Genomic DNA, 24,742 nt, shown 5'->3' with positions numbered 1-24,742 from the left:
AGAGAACATAATGGAGAAAATAGCTTGCAGGTAACGCAGTCAGGATTTGAAGACTGACTGGCTGTGGGGAAGAGATGAGTTATAGATTTAGGATGCTCCAGATATCTCATCTGATAGCCCACACCTTTCACTGATATTGAAAATAGAAGAACCAGGTTTAGAAGGGAAGGTCATGAGTTCGGTGGCCGATGTGTTGAATGCCTGTCAGACATCTAGGAAGAGATGTCTAGTAGGCACTTGGATAATTAAATCTGAAGCACAAGGTTAGGGCTTGTGATAAAGATTTAGCAGTTAAGTGGAAACAGAGCAGAAATCATTGAGAAGGTCATAATTAAGTGTGTGTGTGTGTGTGTGTGTGTGTGCACGTGTGTGTGCATTATATCCTCACGCACAGATATGTATACTCATTTGTAGTTTTGATCTTGAAATTTTAATTGTATGTCAGTTTATTCATTATATTGATATGTCGAGCTATCAGTATGCCCATTATCAACAAAGAACAGCTTCAGCAGGGGTGTCTTGTTTACTTGTTGCAGGATGCATAGTAATTTCCTTTATTTTGGAAGCAAGCAAACAATAAGAAATTTTACTTGACCTTGAGTATCCTCTGCATAGAAAAAAAGCATTTGGAAAATAAATTTAAATAATTAATTGGTTCAAACCACCATAAAAATAGGTTGGAGGGGCTTCCCTGGTGGCGCAGTGGTTGAGAGTCCGCCTGCCGATGCAGGGGACACGGGTTCGTGCCCCGGTCTGGGAAGATCCCACATGCCGCCGAGCGGCTGGGCCCGTGAGCCATGGCCGCTGAGCCTGCGCGTCCGGAGCCTGTGCTCCGCAACGGGAGAAGCCACAGCAGTGAGAGGCCCGGGTACCGCAAAAAAAAAAATTGGTTGGAGTTTGAATAATCTAGATGGGTTGTCTTGCACTGATCAGCTCCTCTACTGAATTCTGGAACCCTTTACTAGTCTGCAAAGATACTTCATTGTGGCTGCCTTGCCTGCATCAGCAGTCTTTCATTTAAGTTTTTCACTCAGACCTTGCTGTTTATTTTTCTGGCTCAAGATATTAAACTGCTGAACATAGCCTGAGAGTCTTCATTGGAAACAGTACGCCAGATGATTTCTGAGGTAATCAAGTAGCTGGTTTTTTTAAAGTTGATTCAGAGTGAACGGTTGGTGCTTGCAATCATTACTTCCTCTCTCTTCAGCGTTCTCTAAGGTCAGCTTGATCTGATGCACTCAGAGAAGTCAGAGGAATGCCTTCCCTTTTGTAAATTAACAAGCTACACAGAATTATACTTTTAATGTGCTGGGTCTAGTAAGTGACTTACAACAGAGAGGCCCCGATGTAAAAATGGTTTACCTCAGCACATTTGCCTGGCATTATAATTATTTAGGACATACCCAAGAGTTACTCCTGAACATACTGTGAGATTAGCCAGGCCTTTTCCATTAATTTGCAAACCAATTCATCTAACTTTAAAAAGAAGTTTTAATCACTGAATAAAACCTCCCCAAAGAAGTTGTGATCTAAAATGGTTTTGTATTGCTATCTCATATACGTTGTTTTCAAATCTGCATATATTTAGAAAACTTTGGTAACTCTGGATGGAATTTAGCATGTACAAATAGGGCCTTTTTAAATAATTGAAGTATAGTTGATTTATGATATTATATTAGTTTCAATATTTTTATAGATTATACTCCATTTAAAGTTACTATAAAATATTAGCTATATTCCCTGTGCTGTACAATATATCCTTGTAGCTTATTTATTTTATACATAGTAGTTTGTACCTCTTAATCTGCTACCACATCTTGCCCCTCCCCCCTTCCCTATCCCCACTGGTAACCACTAGTTTGTTCTCTATATCTGTAAGTCTATTTCTGTTTTGTTATATTTGTTTATTTTTTAGATTCCACATATAAGTGATAACATACAATATTTGTCTTTCTCTGTCTGACTTATTTCATTAAGCATAATACCCTTCAGGTCTATGCATATTATTGCAAATGGCAGATTTTCATTCTTTTTTATGGCTGAGTAATATCCATTGTATACATAGATACTACATCCTCTTTATCCATTCACTTGTTGATGGACACTTAGGTTGCTTCCATATCTTGTCTATGAACATTGGAGTGCATGTATCTTTTCAAATTAGTGTTTTCATTTTTTTTCCAGATAGATACCCAGGACTGGAATTGCTGGATTATATGGTAGTCCAATTTTTAGTTTTATGAGGAACCTCCGTACTGTTTTCCATAGTGACTGTACCTTTGCATTCCCACCAACAGTGTACCAGGGTTCCCTTTTCTCCACATCCTTACTAACATTTATTATTTGTGTTTTTTGATAAAAGCCATTCTGACAGTTGTGAGGTGATATCTCACTGCTTTGATTTACATTTCTCTGATGATTAGTGATGTTGAGCATATTTCTGTGTGCCTGTTCCCCAACTGTATGTCTTCTTTGGAATATTGTCTATTCAGGTCTTCTGCCATTTTTATTCAGGTTGTTCATTTTTTGGGTATTGAGTTGTATAAGCTGTTTATATATTATGGATATTAACCCCTTACTAGTCATATCATTTGCTAATCTTTTCTCCCATTTCATAGGCTGTCTTTTTGTTTTGTTGATGATTCCCTTTGCTGTGCAAAAGCTTTTAAGTTTAATTAGATCCCATTTGTTTATTTTTTATTTTGTTTCCTTTGCCTTAGAAGACAGATCTAAAAATATATTGCTACAATTTATGTGAAAGAGTGTTCTGCCTATGTTTTCTTCTAGGGGTTTTATGATTTCTGGTCTTACATTTAGGTCTTTAATTTATTTTGAGTTGATTTTTGTATATGGTGTGAGAAAATGTTCTAATTTCATTCTTTTACATGTAGTTGTCCAGGTTTCTGAGCACCATTTATTAAAGAAACTGTCTTTTCCCCATTGTATATTCTTGCCTCCTTTGTCATAGATTAATTGACTATAAGTGCGTGTGTTTATTTCTGGGCTCTCTGTTCTGTTCTATTGATCTACGTGTCTGATTTTGTGCCAGTATCATACTGTTTTGGTTACTGTAGCTTTGTAGTCTGAAGTCTGAAGCCAGAGACTGATATCTCCAGCTTTGTTCTCTTTTCTCAAGATTGCTTTGGAAAATTGGGGTCTTTTGTGGTTCCATATGAATTTCAGGATTATTTGTTCCAGTTCTGTGAAAAACGTCACGAGTATTTTCATAGGGATTGCATTAAATCTGTAGATTGCTTTGGGTAGTGTGGACATTTTAACAGTATCAATTCTTCTAATCCATGAACCTAGGATATCTTTCCATTTCTTTGCATCACCTTCAACTTCCTTCATCAATGTCTTATACTTTTCAGAGTATAGGTTTCTCACCTCCTTGGTTAAGTTTATTCCTAGGCATTTTATTCTTTTTGATATGATTTTAAACAGGATTATTTTCTTGCTTTCTCTTTCTTTTGGTTCATTATTAGTGTATAGACAAAGCAACAGATTTCTGTACACTAATCTTGTATCTTGCAAGTTTACTGACTTCATTTATTAGTTCTAATAGTTTTTTAGTGGAGACTTTAGGGTTTTCTATATATAGTATCATGCAAATAGTGACAATTTTACTTCTTTCTTTCCTATTTGGATGCCTTTTGTTTTTTCTTCTTGTATGATTGCTGTGGCTAGGATCTCCAATACTATGTAAATAATTGACAAGAATGGGCATCCTTGTCTTGTTCCTGATTTTAGAGGAAAAGCTTTCAGCTTTCCACCACTGAGTATGATGTTAGCTGTGGGTTTGTCATGTATGGGCTTTATTATGTTGAGATATGTTCCCTTTATACCAACTTCAATGAGAGTTTTTATCATGAGTGGATGTTGAATTCTGTTAAATTTTCCTACAGCTGTTGAGATAATCATGTGATTTTTATGTTTCCTGTTGTGAATGTGGTGTATCACAGTGATTGATTTGTGGATCTTGAACCATCACTGCATCCCTGGAATAAATCCTATTTGATCGTGGTGTCCAATCCTTTTTATATATTGTTGAATTCAGTTTGCCGATATTTCATTGAAGATTTTTATATCTATATTCATCAGAGATATTGGCTTGTAATTTTCTTTTTTTGTAGTATTTTTGCCTACTTTCAGTATCAGAGTAACGGTGGCCTCATGGAGTGAATTTGGAAGTGTTCCCTCCTCTTCAATTTTTTTAGAATAGTTTGAGAAGGATAGATATTAGCTCTTCTCTATATGTTTGGTAGAATTCCCCTGTGACACTCTCTGGTCCTGGACTTTTGTTTGCTAGGAGTTTTTTTTTAGATTGGTCTGTTCAGATTGTCTATTTCTTCCTGATGCAGTCTTGGAAGATCTTATGTCTCTAGAAATTTATCCATTTCTTCTAGGTTGTCTAAGTTATTGCTTTATTGCTGTTCATAATATTCTCTTATTTTTTTAAATCTCTGTTATATTGGTTGTAATTTCTCCTCTTTCATTTCTTATTTTGTTAATTTGGGTCCTCTCTCTTTTTTCTTGGTGAGCCTGGCTAAACACTTATAAAGTTTGTTTATCTTTCCAAAAAAACCAGCTCTTGGTTTTATTGATCTTTTCTATTTTTTTTCAGTGTCTATTTATTTCCTTTCTGATCTTTATTATTTCCTTCTTTCTGCTGGCTTTGGGCTCTGTTTGTTCTTCTTTTTCTAAGTCTTTTAGTTGGTAGGTTAGGTTGTTTATGTGAAACTTTTCTTATTTCTTGAGGTAAGCCTGTGTTGCTATAAATTTCTCTCTTAAAACTGCTTTTGAGGCATCCCATAGATTTTGGATAGTTATGTTTTTATTTCCATTTGTCTCAAGGTATTTTCTAATTTCCTCTTTGATTTCTTGATTGACCCATTGGTTTTTTGTTGTTGTTGTTGTTTTTTGCGGTACGTGGGCCTCTCACTGTTGTGGCCTCTCCCGTTGCAGAGCACAGGCTCCGGACGCGCAGGCTCAGCAGCCATGGCTCACAGGCCTAGCCGCTCCACGACATATGGGATCTTCCTGGACCGGGGCACGAACCCGTGTCCCTGCATCGTCAGGCGGCCTCTCAACCACTGTGCCACCAGGGAAGCCCGACCCATTGGTTTTTTAGTAGCATGTTGTTTAGTCTCCACCTGTTTGTGTTTTTCCTGTTTTTCTTCCTGTAAATGATTTCTACTTTCATACCATTGTAGTCAGAAAAAATGCTTGATATAATTTCTATCCTCTTAAATTTGTTGAGACTTGTTTTGTGGCCTAGCACACAATCTATGCTGGAGAATATTGCATGGGCTCTTGAAAAGAATGTGTATTCTGCTGTTTTGGGATGGAATGTCCTGTAGATACATATTAAGTCCAACTGGTCTAATGTGTCATTTAAGACCACTGATTTCTTAATGGTTTTCTATCTGATGATTCTATCTGGATGACTGTCCATTGATGTAAGTGGTGTGATCAAGTCCCCTACTATTATTGTATTATTGTCAATCTCTCCCTTGTCTGTTAATCACACTCATATTCCCAAATTAGTTATCTGGCTTATTTCTGAGGTGTGACTAAATTGAAACATTCTTGCAGAGAGTGACTTTTCCTCTTCCTTTGCCTGGGGAAGAAATCAGAATCCAGAGGAATTCAAAAGAAAAAAGCAGCTGACTAAACATGGGGTTGGAGCCTGGTGGATCTTCTTATAAATCCTTAGTACACTGGGGAAGTATACAGGCTTCTTTATATTCTGATGCATTTGCAATTCACTACAGTCTACATGTGTTAGAAACTTCAATTGATTAGTTAAACTGTTATCACAAAAACTAATCAGTAATACTGAAGAATAAATTCTTGGCTGGGACTTTTTGGGTAACTTTATTTTGAAATAATTTCAAACTTAACAGAACAGTTACAAGAACAATACAAGAAACTCCTAGGAACACTACCAATTGTTTACATTTTGTCCTATTTCCTCTCTCCCCAGCAACCCCATGTCTCTGTCTCTCTCTAGACCTTTAGAGTATATTGAAACATTGTCTCCCTTTACCTCTTCACATTCAGTATATATTTCTTAAGTACAGGGACATTTTCTAACATAACCACAGTACAGTTATCAGAATCAGAACATTTAACATTGATATGATAATCATCTAATCCACAGTCATAATCAAATTTCATCAATTAACCCAGTATTTTTTTCCCAGTCCAGTATCCAGTTTGGATTCATGCAATGCATTTAATGTCATGCCTTTTTAGACTCCTTTAAACTGGAACAGTCCCTTGGCCTTTCTTTGTCTTTCACAACCTTGATATTTTTGAAGAGCACAGGCCAGTTATTTTGAGAATATCCCTCAGTTTTAGTTTGTCTGATTTTCCTCATGATTTAAAAATGCAAGTCAAGCATTTTTGTCAGGAATTTCAGAGAGGTGATACTTAGTCCCTCTCACGAAGTCACATCAGGAGACACGTTATGTTGATCTGTACAATTATTAGTGATCTTTGATTACTTGTTTAAGGTGGTATCCAACAGTTTTCTTCATTGTAAAGTTATAATTTTTTTATCTGTAAGTAATTTTCAGAGAAAGTGTTTGAAACTATTCAGATATTCCTTTCCTCAACAAACTTTCATCCACTTTGTTTTGGCATCCACTGATGATTTTCTAAATCCATCATTCCTCCTAAAATTATTAGTAGGCAATCTACTGTAAAGAAGAGCTTTCCTTTGCCCCACTTATTTATTTATTCATGTTTTATCATGGATTCTTATTTTAATCAATAGTTTATAATTCCGTTACTTATTTTGATGTTCCCCCAGATCTGGCCAGGGGTAGTCCCCTCCAGCTGACTTTTGTGTCCTTTTGACTTATTCTTATGATTCTTTGAAAACTTCCTTACTTTTTGGCAAAGCAAGATGTTCCAGGATCATTTTGGACCTTTCTGATCCAGCACTGGAATCAGCCATTTTTATGAAGAGTTCTGGTTCCTTTTATTGGAGAGTGGTAATGGGAACTAGTTGTGCTCATTGCTACAAGCTTGTCATTTCTTCTAGACAAAACTAGGAAATACATGTCTCTGTGTATTTTTATATCCATTTACATATATAGATACATGTGTATGTGAAAAATCATTGAGTATACACTGAACCTGCAGTTACAGTTCAATACCAAGGTCTAGTCTTCCCTTTTTTACAAATTTATAACTCGCTTCCCCAGCTGTGAGAAACCTGCCTTCTGTTATCCTCATTTTTTTTTTCATTTGCTCAAGCTTGGGATACAGAAGAGATTGTTTCTGAACTGTTAACTCATGCCACTGCAACAATCCAAATCTAAACCTATTTACTGGAGCTCAATATTGATTTAGTTATTTTTAGGTAAAATTTATATACATTAAATGCACAAATCTAATGGGAACAATTCAATGAATTTTGACAAATGCACACATCTTTGTTAACCACACCCATAAAAAGGTATAGCTTTTTTTTTTTAACATCTTTATTGGAGTATAATTGCTTTACAATGGTGTGTTAGTTTCTGCTTTATAACAAAATGAATCAGCTGTACATAAGGTATAGATTTTTTCAGTCATCCCAGAAAGTTGTCCCCCTCAGTCAACAGTGTCCTAAAAGACAGACCTTTTCCAGTTTTATTTTTTACAGATTAGTTTTTTTGGCTGAGTTTTTAACAACTAATTTTTATATCCAGAGGGGTTTTAAAAGAAATTCAAAAATATTTTAATTTCTTGTAGTTGGATGTTGACCTATGACATATTATTTTTTATATAAGTTAATGTATATAATGCATCCTTGAACCCAAATGAAATGAAGACACTTACCATGGCCTCTGCTGACCCCTTAGTCCCTCCAGTTCACTGTACTTCTGCTACACTGGACATCTTTCAGGTCTCAACCACATTAAATTCTTTTCCACTTTAGAGACTGTGCACTTGCTGTTCCCTCTGTTAAGGAAACACATTTTCCCTAATCTTCACCTGTCTGGGTTTTTCTCATCATTCGGATCTCAGCAAACCATCACCTACTCCAAGAGACTGTCCCTGACTACTCTACCTAATATTGCTCACCACTTTTCCTGAGTCATTTTCTGTCACTTCCCCTGTTTCATTTTCTGTATAGCTCTTAACACTCTCCTTATTTATCTATTTATTTATTTATTCTTTGTTATTCCCTCAGAACCTAGAATAATGCCTGGTAGATGTGTGTGTGTGTGTGTGTGTGTGTGTGTGTGTGTGTGTGTGTGTGTGTGTAGGAAGGGGTTCAATTAATATTTATTGGATCAATGAACAATGTAACAATTTGTTATTCTTTATGAAATATGTTCCTTAGTCTCTGAGAATTCTGAAGGATGAAATATTTTCCTTACACAAATTATTAATGAATATAAGTCAACATTTCTTTCCTTTTACACTTTTTACTCTGCTTACTCTTCTAATGAGCAAATGTACAATATCTTACTGTAATATAACTAAATGTAAAAAGTTTACATTCATTGATTTGTTTTGAGCAATTACTCAGAAAAAAATATTTCCACTTTGAAATGATGGAAACATTAAACACTCACATTTTAGCTTAATAAGCATTAAGTTAGAGCTATAAAGGAATACTGTCTCTTTCCAAAAGTGGACTTTAAACCTGGCCAAAGGTTGCTTCACTGGGAGATTGCTCAGGGACTGACTTTGCATGAAAATGAAAACTAAGGGATTTGTCCCTGGTGTAACATAAGTAAGAAAGAATGTACTATTAGGGACAGGAGCTGTGGACTCTGGAATATACTCCTCTACTCCGTGACAGGACACAGCTGTTCACACTCACAAGGACAGGTACAAGCAAGCCTTTGAGTTTGGCTTTGTGTTTATCTACTTGTCGCTTGATGGCTTTACGATGGAAAGAGTGATAGCTCAGAAACGGATTGATTTTTGCTCATTTAGAGTTCACAGATTTTTAGTTATGGCAACAAAATACCTAACTACTCATATAAAATATCCGAAGCAGTTTCTGAATTTTCATTTATTTGTTAACCTAACAATTCCAGGAAAGACTTTGACAACTATTTGATAGTTTTCTGGATGGAAACTCATTTTAAGAAATGCAGTAGTTATAATTACATAGCTGATTCTTTTCTATAGGAATAGAAACATAGGTGCTATCAGAAGAGGCAACATATATTTTGTTTGTGTGTTTATTTCTAAGGAGCATAGCAGCCACTGATCATGAACCAACAGATGCCAGGAAATCCTTCCCTTGTTTTGATGAGCCCAACAAAAAGGCAACTTATACAATATCTATCGTCCACCCCAAAGAATATAAGGCACTTTCAAATATGCCAGTGGAGGTGAGTATTTTAAATTTTTTAACTTATGCAGATAGTCTCTTTATAATATCGGTAAATTACCTGCTTTGCTATGAAAGAACCTACTGAATTCTAAAATAAACGTGCTCTAATAGCTTATTTAGAAGCTCGAAAATACACTTGGGCAATCTCTTTTCTTTGAGTACTAGACATCTTTAATTCAAGATATCACATTCCAATCAAAACACCATGTTAGGTTTTCTAAGCAAGAATGGATACAGTAGACATACATTAGCTGGGTTCTGCTTAAATGAAAGAAGCCCCTAATCATGACAAATTAAAGGCAAACTAATGGAATTACAGATTTAAAAATATTCAAGGGCCTAGTTACTATTCTTGGTTTTCAGTTGAATATAAACCCAGTTTTTAATATAGGGCTACTACAAAAAATCATCACTTAAATATTGGAATATAGCCACAACTCCAGGAAACACCATGCCTATTAGCATTCTAGTGAACAAGAAGTACTCATTAAATGTTAAAAAAAAAAAATAGGCTACAATAAGTTCTGTTTGTATAATTATTAACATGACTCTTTCCTCTGTTACTGCTCCTCCTCTCCAGAATGGGTAACGCAGTTAACTAAAGCATCATTACCTCAAGGTTGAGGTTTATTATTCCTTATACCTTTGACATGTAAAAGGATGAAGCTTGGGGCTTCCCTGGTGGCGCAGTGGTTGAAAGTCCGCCTGCCGATGCAGGGGACACGGGTTCGTGCCCCGGTCCGGGAGGATCCCACATGCCGCGGAGCAGCTGGGCCCGTGAGCCATGGCCGCTGAGCCTGCGCTCCACAACGGGAGAGGCCACAACAGTGAGAGGCCCGCGTACCGCAAAAAAAATAAAATAAAATAAAAGGGTGAAGCTCATCCTTAGATATAACTGTCACCTATCTAATACCAGAAAAGCATTGTGCGTACTTTACAACTCCCATCTTTCTGATCCACTTTGTGAAATATCATCACTGAAATTCATCCTCTTTAATTACAAATATTCCTTGAAAAAGCAAACCAAAGCTTTAAGAAGGTTAAAAAGTAAACTGTTGGTGTAAGCTTATCAACTTTTCTTCTGGTGTCAGACACCTGGGCAATTGGGTTTTGATTGGAGAAGAAAGAGGAAAGGATAAACCTAAACTATGACACTCTAATCCAGAAGACTGGATCAGAATAAAATGCCATCAGAATTTTTTGGCATAGAACAGAGAAAATGAAGGTGGGAGGAGTAAGAATGCAAACTTTACTAACCTCTGTTTACAGTTTCCTCACATGACCTTTTTTTTTTGCAGAGTATATACTTCTTCACTTTCACCTAGTTCCAGAAACTAGTCCTGGAAGAAAGTGAATAATCTGGGTCCTTAGGAGATCGAAACTACTACTAGGTTTTTATCATAGAGTAACTTTGCTGGGGCTCCAACTCTTCTCTATAAGCATGTGCACATAACATGCTTGCCTTGCCGATGATGCATCAAGTTCTAGTCTAGTCTCCCTCTCTTAAATCCTTTTTTAAAGCTTTCCACTGTAGAGTGACTCACTGTGTGGCTGCAGGGCATGTGGAAATGTTTAAACAATGGGTAGCAGGAATTAGGCAACTATTCATGGATGAAGTATTAGGACTGATGACTGGCTGAGAGAGGAAGGCAAAGCTGGCATGGACAGAAAACCAGACAGATGGGGTCGGTAGTTGCATGAAGTAATGCAATCCTTCTTTCTCTCCACGGTAACCAAAGCAGTGACTTTAGTGACCATACCCTGGGTCTCAGATGGAGACAACCAGAGATGAAAAAGACAACCTAACATCCTGCTATGCCTGGTACAGCTATTACCCTCTTGCACATAGTCAAATCAGCAAATACCTGCTTAGTTCTTCCTGTGTGCAAGGCACTGAGCACTAGCCTGTTCTTCATTAAGAGGCCACAGTACCTGCTCAAATATTATGGCCAGGATTGTGTGTTTAATGTAGAAAGATAAACTCCTGTCCAGTTTATATCACAAAGTTGTATTTCTCCCTGAGAAACCTCATATGGTATATAGTTCAATCACTCTTTCACAGTACTAAAAATAAAATGAATTTTCCTCTAGTTTTTTTCAACATCACCAGTTAGGGGTAAAATTTCTTTTTACACCTAAGCTTTGACAAAGGACTTCTGACTGGAAATCTAGGTTTGGAGTAATTTTTTGTTTGTCTTGTCCATGATTGATCTTTTTATAAATAAAAAATTATCTTTTGCTTTCAACAGAAAGAAGAGTCAGTGGATGATAAATGGAATCGAACAACTTTCCAAAAGTCTGTTCCCATGAGCACTTACCTGGTGTGCTTTGCTGTACATCAATTTGACTCCATAATGAGGATATCAAATAGGGGGATACCTGTGAGTACCATTATATATTTTTTAAATTTACCACATATGCATTTGTGATTTTATAATTTTTTTGAATAGTTTTTTTTTTTTTCACACAACAGACCAGAAAAGCCCATTAGTCACCAGGCTCTGTGAGCCTGATGATACACTGAATAATATAGAAAAATGTAAGCTGAAAGGACCCAGGTGAAAAATAAACAAACAAAACAGCCATAGGAATGGATAGTCTTGAATTATTTAAGGTGAAAATTCACTATAAGTCCAAAGCTAGCTCCTAAGTATATCAGCACAAAGGTATTAAATATTTGCACATGCTTAATTTAGTAAAATGATTGGGTGTATGTGTTTGGGGGTCCCAGATGAAGACCAGAGGGAGAGGAGGAAACCAGAGGGAGATGAAAATCCTTCAAGTAACTAAGCACTGAGGTGTCTGTGGTGCCATTCCAATGTGTAATTCAACATAGGACAACAGCAAAGTATCAAAAAGCATTTTCTAAAAGTGTAAGAAAATACAAATAAGCTTTTTTTAAATCAAAATGATGAACTGAATAATTTTCTTAGAAAAGTAGATTCTAAATTAGATTCTAAATTAGAAAAGTAATTCTAAATACTTTTACCTAATTATTTTTCTCTTTTGGGGGGCCCCCAATTTGCTCATGCCCTGAACACTTGCTAAGCTGTCTAACGGTTAGTCTGCCTCTGTGATACATATTATATATATAACACATTATAATCTTTGCAATATAATTTTATAAGGAAGAAATCATTGCTCCTACTTTACAGATGAGAAAACTGAAATAATGAATTTAATTAATTTGCTCAAGATCACCCAACTGGCAAGTGGTGGAGACTCAAATTCCAGATTCTTTTCAAACAATGTGCCCTGCTAAACATTCTGAAATGTGATATTCTGAAAAGTATCTTTACCTCACTGGAGGGGAGAGATGCTCCTCCCTCCACCCCATCTACAGAAGACAGGCAACCAGAGTTTCCCTCCTGCAAAAACCTGTGGGGTTCTTTTCTTCACAACTGAGCAGAACCTTGCAGGAGAACTTAAAGGCATCTAATGTGAATGTCAATTCAAGGTAAATTCCACCTCTTTGGCATTTGACTGGCTCCCTACCCATTCACTCTAAATTGAAATCTAGCCCTTAACACCCAAGCACAAATGCTCCAGTACAATTTCCCACACCAGAGGGAATTACAGGAAAACCACACTACTTATATCTACTTGAAAGTAACATCGGTGGGAACCCACACCAGTCTCACAGTACTACATTCTTAGAGCTAAACAGACAACCTAAGACAAACAGACATATGAGGAAAACAAGCAACATAAAAGAAAAAATCCAAGACCAACAGAAAAGCACAGTGTGAGTAAATAAGAATAGTTAGGGAAACAAAAAAAAGCCATAAAAAATTAAACATATTCTGACAACACAACTTTTAATTATTACACTCAGAGATTCAAGAAGATATGATCACCATAAAATAAAAACAGGAAACTATGATAAAACAATCAGCAATAGTAGTCAGAGTTTAAAAAAAATAATTTCCAAAGCATGACCTTGCTCTAACCTCCAGGAATTTGTTGCTAATTCCTTCAAAAACCAGAACCCAATAAGCGAATAGCTTTAGTTCCTGCCAACTTCTTTGTGTCTTTATCAACTCCACGGAGATGCTTATATTGTTTGAAGCCCTGATACTTCTCGTGGGTTTTCCACTTTTATATTGCAACTATCATTTCTGTTTGTTTGCAGTGGGGGTACATTAAAGCATCAATATTCTGCATGATCTAGAGCCAAAATCTCTATATTACTTGTTCAGCTAAAAAAAAAGATTAAGCTAGTTACTTTTTGTGTAATACAACATTTTTAGTAGAAATTTCATGAATCAAAAAACTATTCTTATCCACTCTGTTTCTGACAGTATTATTCTGATATATTTATCACCTGCTATTCATAATCAGATTATACTGTGCAGTCCAAAAATCTTTAATACCCTGACTGAACTCACCATTCTGGCAAGAATCCTTTATGTCAGTAAATACTGAATCGAGGCCTATGTTCTTCTTAACTGTCTACCTGGAGTAGCAGATATTAGTACTTGAACCATTCACTATGCTTAAAATGTCCTTGTTGCTCATGAAGATTAGAGGACCCAACCCTAAAAAATTGTTAGGAAAAAAGGTAACCAAGTTTGGAAAGTAGCTCAAAAGACTTAACTCTGCTTATTTCCTTTTTTGAATATTAGTTGCATTACATTTTTTATTGAGATATAGTTGGTTAACAATGAAGTTCAGATGTGCAACATAGTAATTCACAACTTTTAAAGGTTATACTCCATTCATAGCTATTATAAAATATTGGCTATATTCCCTGGGCTGTACAATATGTCCTTATAGCTTATTTATATTACACATAGTTGTTTGTACCTCTTAATCCTTTACCTGTATTTTGCCCCTCCCCTCCCCTTCCCCACTGGTAACCACTAGTTTGTTCTCTATATCTGTGAGTCTGTTTCTTTTATGTTATATTCATTAGTTTGTTTTATTTTTCAGATTCCACATATAAGTGATATCATACAGTATTTGTCTCTCTCTGTCTGACTTATTTCACTAAGTATAATACACTCCAAGTCCATCCATGTTGTTGCAAATGTCAAATTTTCATTATTTTTTGGCTGCGTAGTATTTCATTGTACATATATATACACCACATCGTCTCCATTCATTTGTTGATGGACACTTAGTTTGCTTCCATATCTTGGCTGTTGTAAATATGCTACTATGAACACTGCAGTGCATATACCTTTTTCTTTTTAACATCTTTATTGGAGTATAATTGCTTCACAGTGTTGTGTTAGTTTCTGCTGTATAACAAAGTGAATCAGCTATATGTATACATATATCCCCATATCCCAAATCAGAGCAAGATCCTTTCTGACCCACACCCTAGAGAAACGGAAATAAAAACAAAAATAAACAAATGGGACCTAATGAAACTTAAAAGCTTTTGCACAGCAAAGGAAACCATAAACAAGACAAAAAGACAACCCTCAAAATGGGAGAAGATATTTGCAAACAAAGCAAATGACAAAGGATTAATCTCCAAAATATACAAGCAGCTCATGCAGCTCAATATCAAAAAACAAACAACCCAATCCATATACCTTTTTGAATTAATGTTTTTGTTTTCTCTGGATATATACCCAGCAGTGGAATTGCTGGGTCATATGGTAGTTCTATTTTTAGTTTTTTGAGAAACTTCCATACTGTTTTCCATGGTGGCTGCACAAATTTATATTCCCACTGACAGTGTACAAGTGTTCCCTTTTCTCCACACCCTCTCCAGCATTTGTTATTTGTGGTCTTTTTGATGCCAAGTTTTCAGAATGAGTTTGATTTTTATAACATTTTAATGAATTTTTTAAAAATTTCTTTCTTTACTGGAAGGACTATTCTAAATTAAGGTCTCTTAATCTTCCCTGAAGGAATGTATTTAATTCAGGAAGCCACAGAAGATTGCTAATGATCCTTATTCTTTATTTAAATATATAAAAATAAAAAAGAATATAAAATTCTATGAGATAAGTTAGATTTTTTAATGTTTATTATTTGTTTTGAAAAATTCTACTGCAGGAATGATAATCACCAAGCATCAAACAACTCAAATTTTGAGTTAAATGAGAAGTAAGCTGTCAACAAATGTTTTGTGTAACGTAAGTGACGATGCTGGGTTTCTTCTCAAACAACACCTCATGGCAGCTGACCTCTGGAACTCAAAGTTCTGAACACATTGCAAAACTTCAAAGCCACAGCGAAATTACAGTCCTTAGTCACCCAAACTTCAAGCCAAGGTTCTGCATATTTATAATAATTTATCTATGCATAAGGGGCAATCTAAAATTTAGGAAGTGTATATCACATTCCTGTGATAAAGCAGTCACAAAGAAAAGTTGAAAAAACCCCAAAGTATCACTATTCTTTTCTACTAAGTATTCCCCTTCCCCCAAATTTCTGCCTATTGCTGGAAGAATATTTAGAAGAACATAAACTTATAAAAAATTAAACACATTGATGACCTCCTGTAATATCAACCATGTACCTTAAACACGCATTTATAGAATTAAAAACAATATCAAGTTCTTTTCTCTTTCTCATCCTGGCTACATCAGCATTGATAATAAAATTGAGGGTTCCTCCAATCAGAATGTTTTATCAGTCTTTGTTGAGCACATACTATGTGCACAAGGAAGATGCTAAGCCCTGAAGGGAGTGAAATATGCTAAGGTACCTGCACTTCAATTAAGATGTAAAACAGAAGTGGTCACCACTGTCCAGTGTCTCCCAACTGTGTTTTAAGGTCTCTGCTGATCATGCCATTTTTGAGTGCCAAAGATCTCATCTTCTGCTTTAGGGGCCCTGCAAGGGTCCTGGGCCATTTAAAGGGGTGTGTCTATTTGGAACAGTAGAGATAAGATACAAAAACCTCAAGAGATGAACAGGTGCTAACTCTGCTGGATGATCGGCAGTGGAAAGGCAGACTGTTGTCAATGGGGAGAGTGATCATACATTTTTATCATTTATAGAATATAAATAATAGAGAAGGCGTTACTAATTATGCTGGCATAAGAGGTGTAAGCAGATAAGCAGCAGACTTACATTCCTGGGACATTCTGGGCAAACCTGGATGTTTGGTCACCTTTGTCAATGGAAGATGCTCAGCAGACAAGGACAACAAAAACATGGACACAGGACACAGCAGACCTGCAGGGCTGCCAGGTGGTAGTGGGAACCCTGTAGGCCCTGACTGGGCTTCTGACTAGGGTGATGGTGGTAGTGGTGGGTAGCATCTGTTCAATCTGATTCCTTTCTGTTCACATGGTCTTCCCAAGTTCAGTGCCTTCACCTCAGACTTTAAGACACCCTTCCAGAGCCTTGCCCCTTCAATCTTAGTACCCCTCTCCTGGGGTACTAGTTTATTGAGACAGAGCCCTCTGGACGTCCCTCCAGTCTCTTTCCAATCTATTGTTACAGTATAAACATTGTGGTCTGCTTTTTTCCTTGCCTTCTGTTTTTATTGCTAAAATCCTTTTTAACCAGGTTCTTGCAAATTAAAACAGTTTGGCTTTCAAATTTATTGTGTAGGCATGAAAAGCCTATTCTGGACTTCAAAAACTTAACTTCTATTTTTTCCCCCTTCATTCTCCTAGTATTCCTAATGGTAATGTGGATACCACCCACATATAAGGAAGTGCAGACAAAGAAAATTACAGAGGTTAATCATTCAATGTATTATCTCTAATGATACTAATGTTCTTGATGGGACACAGAGCTATCATGTGTCAAGAATTGCTTATGCATTAGCTTATTAACTGCTCACATTATCAGATAGGTACTGTTGTTACCTCTATTTTGTAGCTAGGGAAAGTCAGGTTTCATTCTTAGGAGTAGAGAAAAGAAGAAGTATGATACAGTAAAAAACAAACTTTGCGCTGAAGTTTAGTGTCAGTTTTGTCTTACTTCATTTTTCTCATGTACACATTTTTCTCACGCACACAATGTACACAATGAGGAAGTTTATTTTTAAAATTCTTCCAACTCTAAAATTTGAAATAGAAGTCTACAATCCTTACCTAAAACCTTTGTGTCTAGTTGTATGTTTGACGTCAGAAATTTTCAGATTTGTGAATGGTAATATGGTACAAATATTGAGTATTATTGAGTAACTACAATGGGCTCTGGGGCAGCACCTTATAATCAAACAGTAGTATTTCTGCAGCAATATTTTTTAGTGAGAAAATAAAAATTATTTTTAAAAACTCCTATCAGTTCAGGTCAGATGCTACTGACAAATTTGTTTGCTTAGAACATATAAAACAACTTTTGATTTTCAGAACTCTTTGGACTTTATAATTGTGAAAACTGGGCTAATGAAAGGATTGGGGTAAAGATATCATCAGTGATGCAAAACATTATATTTTATTATTATTAATAGTGCCAGATTCATAGAATTGGTGTGTAGAGTGAGACATTGCATGGTAAGTGCTTATCACATTACCTGGGAATTTTTAAGTATCCAGTAAGACTAATAGTTAATCATAATGATTACACATAAAAGAAGTGACAGCAACCAATTAGAATAAATTCTCGTGGACTTACATTCCATCTCTCAAATTCCTGGAGACCCTTAATTAAAAGGACAATATTAACAACTCTAAAAGCGTCCTTTACAGTAGGTTGCCATATGATAAAAGAAAGGCAACAACAACAGTGATAAAGCAGATGTAAGATGTATCACACCTCCTAAAAGAATAATCAGCTGCATATAAGCTTCAGAAAGCACAGATTTTACACCTGACACTAGCTCAATAGATGCAGTGCTTTGAGTTATGACTAAAAGTACCCATGGACCTCCCTGGCAGCCCAGTGGTTAAGACTCCGCGCTTCCAATGCAGGGGGCATGGGTTCAATCCCTCGTCAGGGAGCTAAGATCCCAGAAGTTGTGCAGTGTGGCCAAAAATAAATAAATTTAAAAAATTGTATCCAACAGTGGTATATCTAGGTAACTTAATTCACTTAGGAAACTTAGTATCTTTAAAAACTAAATATATGCATTCAAGTTAAGTTCTTGAAGCCTTACAAACTTCATATATATATATATATATATATAGTTATAAAGCTTATATAAAAACCTTTATATTTAACCTTTAATAGAGTCTTTGAATAATAAAGGCATATATGACTTTTCAGAAAGTAAGAAGAAACAATATGCATGCATATCTCCTTCCTCACCCCATGCTATTTCAATATGGTTATCACAGGCTTTAAAAACGTCATCTCAGTAAAGCAAGCACGTAAACTAGAATGATAGTAATTATTACAAAGCAATGACAATTCAGGAGTAATTTACTGAATTTTGTCATGGACAGAAGTGCTGAGGCTCAGCAAATGAGGGAGGTGGGTAGCAGCTTCTACCGACGCCCATAGAAAGTGATCTTTAACATAAAAATGTTTCTGATATATGGCAGATAGGACACACAGATATGCTTTGCCTAATAATGTTACAAGGTTAACAGGCTGTATCTATATATTCTGTGATTGCTTAGCTCAGTTGATCAAAGCAGTGGTCATAAAATATGATGGATTATATATCAAAATAAGGGTCATCGATCACATGTGATCTGCAGACTGGCCAGACTGTAAAGACAGAACATACTTCTCTGTGGTGTTGAGTTTCTCAGAAACAAAAAAGGAAGGCATTGCTTTTATTTGGATCGAATTTACACTAACACCAATCCTATTTAAGGACACTGCATTCCTGTTGCTGCCAACAATAGAAATATGGAGAGGAAGAAAAACCTGATTATATTGTCTCAGAAGCATTCTGATTGAAGGGAGTCAATCAACCAGCATGGGCAATGTAAACATATTGACAGAAAAAGCACATAGTCTTTCTCCTCCCCATTGCTCCACCTAAGGTGGGAGACCTCACTGTTATCTCTTCTTCCTCTTTTTCAACCCTCTTTCGCTCTCCAAATATTACGCGCAACACAAAAGTACAGAGTGTGTACACAACAGCAGAGTGAGGCAAGAGGAACTACCCTTTCTGAAGTTTTTAACAGAAGAGAACAGATGTGGTGGAAATTCTGAGAATCTCAGTTTACAACATGACAATGCTATATGAACGTGATAGTTTTGATTTCACAGGGGGCAATTACCTTCTCTCTGTTCAGTGGCCACCAACTGGATCCTTAGTTTCACTTAACTTCTTGGAAAACGCATGTTGTTCACAAAGAGAACAGGAGGGCGGTGAGGAAATGTATCACTTCTTCTAGAAAGCAAAAATAAATAAATAAATAATAAATAAATAAAACAAAACAAACTTTAAAAGAAAGGGGATGATAAATGAGTGAATTTTGTAGCCTTCGGAGATGAACACATCTTTACTTAGACAAATAAAGCAAGAATGTCAATCACCCAGTAGCTTGGGAGAACAGTGAGTCAGCAATAGTAATTTAAGGGATTCTTTTTATTTATTTTATTATCTTTATTGGAGTATAATTGCTTTACAATGTTGTGTTAGTTTCTGCTGTACAACAAAGTAAATCAGGTATATGTATACATATATCCCCATATCCCCTCCCTCTTGAGCCTTACTCCCACCCTCTCTATCCCACCCCTCTAGGTCAACACAAAGCATCAACCTGATCTCCCTGTGCTATGCAGCTGCTTCCCACGAGCCATCCATTTCACATTTGGTAGTGTATATATGTCAGTGCTGCTCTCTCCTTTCATCCCAGCTTCCCCTTCCCCTGCTCAAACCCCGTATCCTCAAGTCCGTTCTCTACGTCTGTGTCTTTATTCCTGCCCTGACACTAGGTTGATCAGTACCGTTTTTTTTTAGATTCCATATATGTGCGTTAGCATATGCTATTTGTTTTTCTCTTTCTGACTTAACTTCACTCTGTATGACAGACTCTAGGTCCATCCACCTCATTACAAATAACTCAGTTTGGTGTCTTTTTATGGCTGAGTAATATTCCACTGTATATATGTGCCACATCTTCTTTATCCATTCATCTGTTGAAGGACATTTAGGTTGCTTCCATGTCCTGGTTATTGTAAATAGTGCTGCAGTGAACACTGTGGTACGTGTATCTTTCTGAATTATGGTTTCCTCAGAGTATATGCCCAGTAGTGGGATTGCTGAGTCATATGGTAGTTCTATATTTAGTTTTTTAAGGAACCGCCATACTGCTCTCCATAGTGGCTGTATCAATTTACATTCCCACCAACAGTGCAGGAGGGTTCCCTTTTCTCCACACCCTCTCCAGCATTTATTGTTTGTAGGTTTTGTAATGATGGCCATTCTGACTGGTGTGATGTGATACCTCATTGTGGTGTTGATTTGCATTTCTCTGATGATTAGTGATGTTGAGCATCCTTGCATGTGCTTTAAAATTCATGATTTAATGTGGTTTTATATATATATATAATTATATATATATATTCAAAAACTACCATTTTATTTGTTAAAGCATACCATTATGCCATATTGAAGCACTACAGTGTTTTTGTTTTCTAACATCTTTATTGGAGTATAATTGCTTTACAATGGTGTGTTAGTTTCTGCTGTATAACAAAGTGAATCAGCTATACACATACATACACTCCCATTTCTCCTCGCTCTTGCATCTCCCTCCAGGCCTCCCTATCCCACCCCTCTAGGTGAACACAAAGCACCAAGCTGATCTCCCTGTGCCATACAGCTGTTTCCCACTAGCTATCTATTTTACATTTGGTAGTGTGTATATGCCCACGCCACTCTCTCACTTCGTCCCAGCTTACCCTTCCCCCTCCTCATGTCCTTAAGTCCATTCTCTACAGCTGCATCTTTATTCCTGCCCTATCCCTAGTTTCTTCAAAACCATTTTTTTTTACATTCCATATATATGTGTTAGCATATATTTCTTTCTCTCCGACTTACTTCACTCTGTAATATTCCATTGTATATATGTGCCACATCTTCTTTATCACTTAGATTGCTTAGATTGCTGCCATGTCCTGACTATTCAAAATAGTGCTGAAATGAACATTGTAGTACATGACCCTTTTTGAATTATGGTTTTCTCAGGGTATATGCCCAGTAGTGGGATTGCTGGGTCATATGGTAGTTCTATTTTTAGTATTTTAAGGAACCTCCATACTGTTCTCCATACTGGCTGTATCAATTTACATTCCCACCAACAGTGCAACAGGGCTCCCTTTTCTCCACATCTGCTCCAGCACTTGTTAGTAGATTTTTTGATGATGGCCATTCTGACCAGTGTGAGGTGAAACCTCATTGTAGTTTTGATTTGCATTTCTCTAATGATTAGTGATGTGGAGTATCCTTTCATGTGTTTGTTGGCAATCTGTATATCTTCTCTGGAGAAATGCCTACTTAAGTCTTCTGCCCATTTTTGGATTGGGTTGTTTTTTTTAAATTGAGCTGCATGAGCTGCTTGAATATTTTGGAGATTAATCCTTTGTCAGTTGCTTCATTTGCAAATATCTTCTCCCATTCTAAAGGTTGCTTTTCATCTTGCTTATGGTTTCCTTTGCTGTGAAAAAGCTTTTAAGTTTCATTAGGTCCCATTTGTTTATTTTTGTGTTTATTTCCATTTCTCTACGAGGTGGGTCAAAAAGGATCTTGCTGTGATTTATGTCATAGAGTGTTCTATGTTTTCCACTAAGAGTTTTATAGTGTCTGGCCTTATATTTATGTCTTTAAACCATTTTGAGTTTATTTTTGTGTATGGTGTTAGGGAGTGTTTTAATTTCATTCTTTTCAATGTAGCTGTCCAATTTTCCCAGCACCACTTATTGAAGAGACTGTCTTTTCTCCATTGTATATTTTTGCCTCCTTTATCAAAGATAAGGTGACCATATGTGCATAGGTTTATGTTTAGGCTTTCTAGCCTGTTCCATTGATCTATATTTCTGTTTTTGTGCCAGTAGCATACTGTCTTGATTACTGTAGCTTTGTAATATAGTCTGAAGTCAGGGAGCCTGATTCCTCCAGCTCTGCTTTTCTTTCTCAAGATTGCTTTGGCTATTCGGCATCTTTTGTGTTTACACACAAATTGTGAAATTTTTTGTTCTAGTTCTGTGAAAAATGCCATTGGTAGTTTGATAGGGATTGCATTGAATCTGTAGATTGCTTTGGGTAGTAGAGTCATTTTCACAATGTTGACTCTTCCAATCCAAGAACACTGTATATCTCTCCATCTGTTTGTATCATCTTTAATTTCTTTCATCAGTGTCTTACAGTTTTCTGCATATAGGTCTTTTGTCTCCTTAGGTAGGTTTATTCCTAGATATTTTATTCTTTTTTGTTGCAATGGTAAATGGGAGTGTTTCCTTAAGTTCTCTTTCAGATTTTTCATCATTAGTGTATAGGAATGCAAGATATTTCTGTGCATTAATTTTGTATCTTGCTACTTTACCAAATTCCTTGATTAGCTCTAGTAGTTTTCTGGTAGCATCTTTAGGATTCTATGTATATAGAAGCATGTCATTTGCAAACAGTGACAGTTTTACTTCTTTTCTGATTTGGATTTCTTTCATTTCATTTTCTTCTCTGATTGCTGTGGCTAAAACTTCCAAAACTATTTTAAATACTAGTGGTAAGAGTGGGCAACCTTCTCTTTTTCCTCATCCTAGTAGAAATGGTTTCAGTTTTTCACCACTAAGAACAATGCTGGCTGTGCGTTTGTCAACTATGGCCTTTATTTTATTGAGGTAAGTTCCATCTATGCATACTTTCTGGAGGGTTTTTATCAAAAATGTGTGTTGAATTTTGTCAAAAGCTTTTTCTGCACCTATTGAGATGATCATATGGTTTTTATCCTTCAGTTTGTTATATGGTGTATCACATTGATTGATTTGCATATACTGAAGAATCCTTGAATTCCTGGGATAAACACCACTTGTTCATGGTGTATGATCCCTTTAATGTGCTGTTGGATTCTCTTTGCTAGTATTTTGTTGAGGATTTCTGCATCTATTTTCATCAGTGATATTGGCCTGTAGTTTTCTTTCTTTGTGACATCTTGTCTGGTTTTGGTATCAGAGTGATGGTAGTCTCATAGAATAAGTTTGGGAGTGCTCCTCCCTCTGCTATATTTTGGAAGAGTTTGAGAAGGATAGGTGTTAGCTCTTCTCTAAATGTTCAATAGAATTCATCTGTGAAGCCATCTGGTCCTGGACTTTTGTTTGTTGCAAGATTCTTAATCACAGTCTTAATTTCAGTGCTTGTGATTGGTCTGTTCATATTTTCTGTTTCTTCCTGATTCAGTCTTGGCCGGTTGTGCATTTCTAAGAATTTGTCCATTTCTTCCAGGTTGTCCATTTTATTGGCATAGAGTTGCTTGTAGTAATCTCTAAGGATCCTTTGTATTTCTGCAGTGTCAGCTGTTACTTCTCCTTTTTCATTAATAATTCTATTGATTTGAGTCTTCTCCTTTTTTTTCTTGATGAGTCTGGCTAATGGTTTATCAATTTTGTTTATCTTCTCAAAGAACCAGCATTTAGTTTTACTGATCTTTGCTACTGTTTTCTTCATTTCTTTTTCATTTATTTCTGATCTGATCTTTATAATTTCTTTCCTTTTGGTAACTTTAGGGGGTTTTTGTTCTTCTCTAATTGCTTTAGGTGTAAGGTTAGGTTGTTTATTTAAGATGTTTCTGGTTTCTTGAGGTAGGACTGTATTGCTATAAACTTCCCTCTTAGAACTGCTTTTGCTGCATCCCATAGGTTTTGGGTCACCGTGTTTTCATTGTCATTTGTTTCTAGGGTTTTTTTTGTTTGTATTTTTGGGTTTTTTTTTTTGCGGTACTCGGGCCTCTCACTGTTGTGGCCTCTCCCGCTGCGGAGCACAGGCTCCGGATGCGCAGGCCCAGCGGCCATGGCTCACGGGCCCAGCCCCTCCACGGCATGTGCGATCCTCCCGGAATGGGGCACGAACCCGTGTCCCCTGCATCGGCAGGCGGACTCCCAACTAATTCACCACCAGGGAAGCCCATGTTTCTAGGTATTTTTTGATTTCCTCTTTGATTTCTTCAGTGATCTCTTGGTTATTAAGTAGTGTATTGTTTAGCCTCCATGTGTTTGTATATTACAGATTTTTTCCTGTAATTGATATAGCATTGTGGTCAGAAAGGATACCTGATATGATTTCAATTTTCTTAAATTTACCAAGGCTTGATTTGTGAGCCAAGATATGGTCTATCTTGGAGAATGTTCCATGAGCACTTGAGAAGAAAGTGTATTTTGTTGTTTTTGGATGGAATGTCCAATAAATATCAATTAAGTCCATCCTTTTAATGTATCATTTAAAGCTTGTGTTTCTTTATTTTCATTTTGGATGATCTGTCCATCGCTGAAAGTGGGGTGTTAAAGTCCCCTACTATTGTGTTACTATCAATTTCCTCTTTTATGGCTGTTAGCAATGCCTTATGTATTGAGGTGCTCCTA

The 24,742-nt window shown here is 36.4% G+C and overlaps 1 protein-coding gene and 1 long non-coding RNA gene across 2 annotated transcripts in view; one reads left to right on the top strand and one right to left on the bottom strand.

Annotated features, from left to right (window-relative positions):
• ENPEP (glutamyl aminopeptidase) overlaps positions 1-24,742 on the top strand; it is a 110,634-nt gene that overhangs the window by 6,048 nt on the left and 79,844 nt on the right. Inside the window, exons 2-3 of the mRNA XM_079920794.1 lie at positions 9,206-9,347; positions 11,599-11,730. Of these exons, the coding sequence (XP_079776920.1) occupies positions 9,206-9,347; positions 11,599-11,730 (274 nt within the window). The remainder of the gene's footprint in view (positions 1-9,205; positions 9,348-11,598; positions 11,731-24,742) is intronic.
• Positions 1-24,742, bottom strand: part of LOC307186110 — a 208,798-nt gene that overhangs the window by 130,614 nt on the left and 53,442 nt on the right. Inside the window, exon 3 of the long non-coding RNA XR_013828250.1 lies at positions 19,444-19,556. This is a non-coding gene — a long non-coding RNA (uncharacterized lncRNA). The remainder of the gene's footprint in view (positions 1-19,443; positions 19,557-24,742) is intronic.

The sequence above is a fragment of the Stenella coeruleoalba genome, assembly GCF_951394435.1.
Source record: "Stenella coeruleoalba genome assembly, chromosome: 4".
Taxonomy (NCBI): Eukaryota; Metazoa; Chordata; class Mammalia; order Artiodactyla; family Delphinidae; genus Stenella; species Stenella coeruleoalba.
The sequence above is the reverse complement of the archived record's forward strand: the minus strand, read 5'-3'. Positions and strand labels throughout refer to the sequence as shown.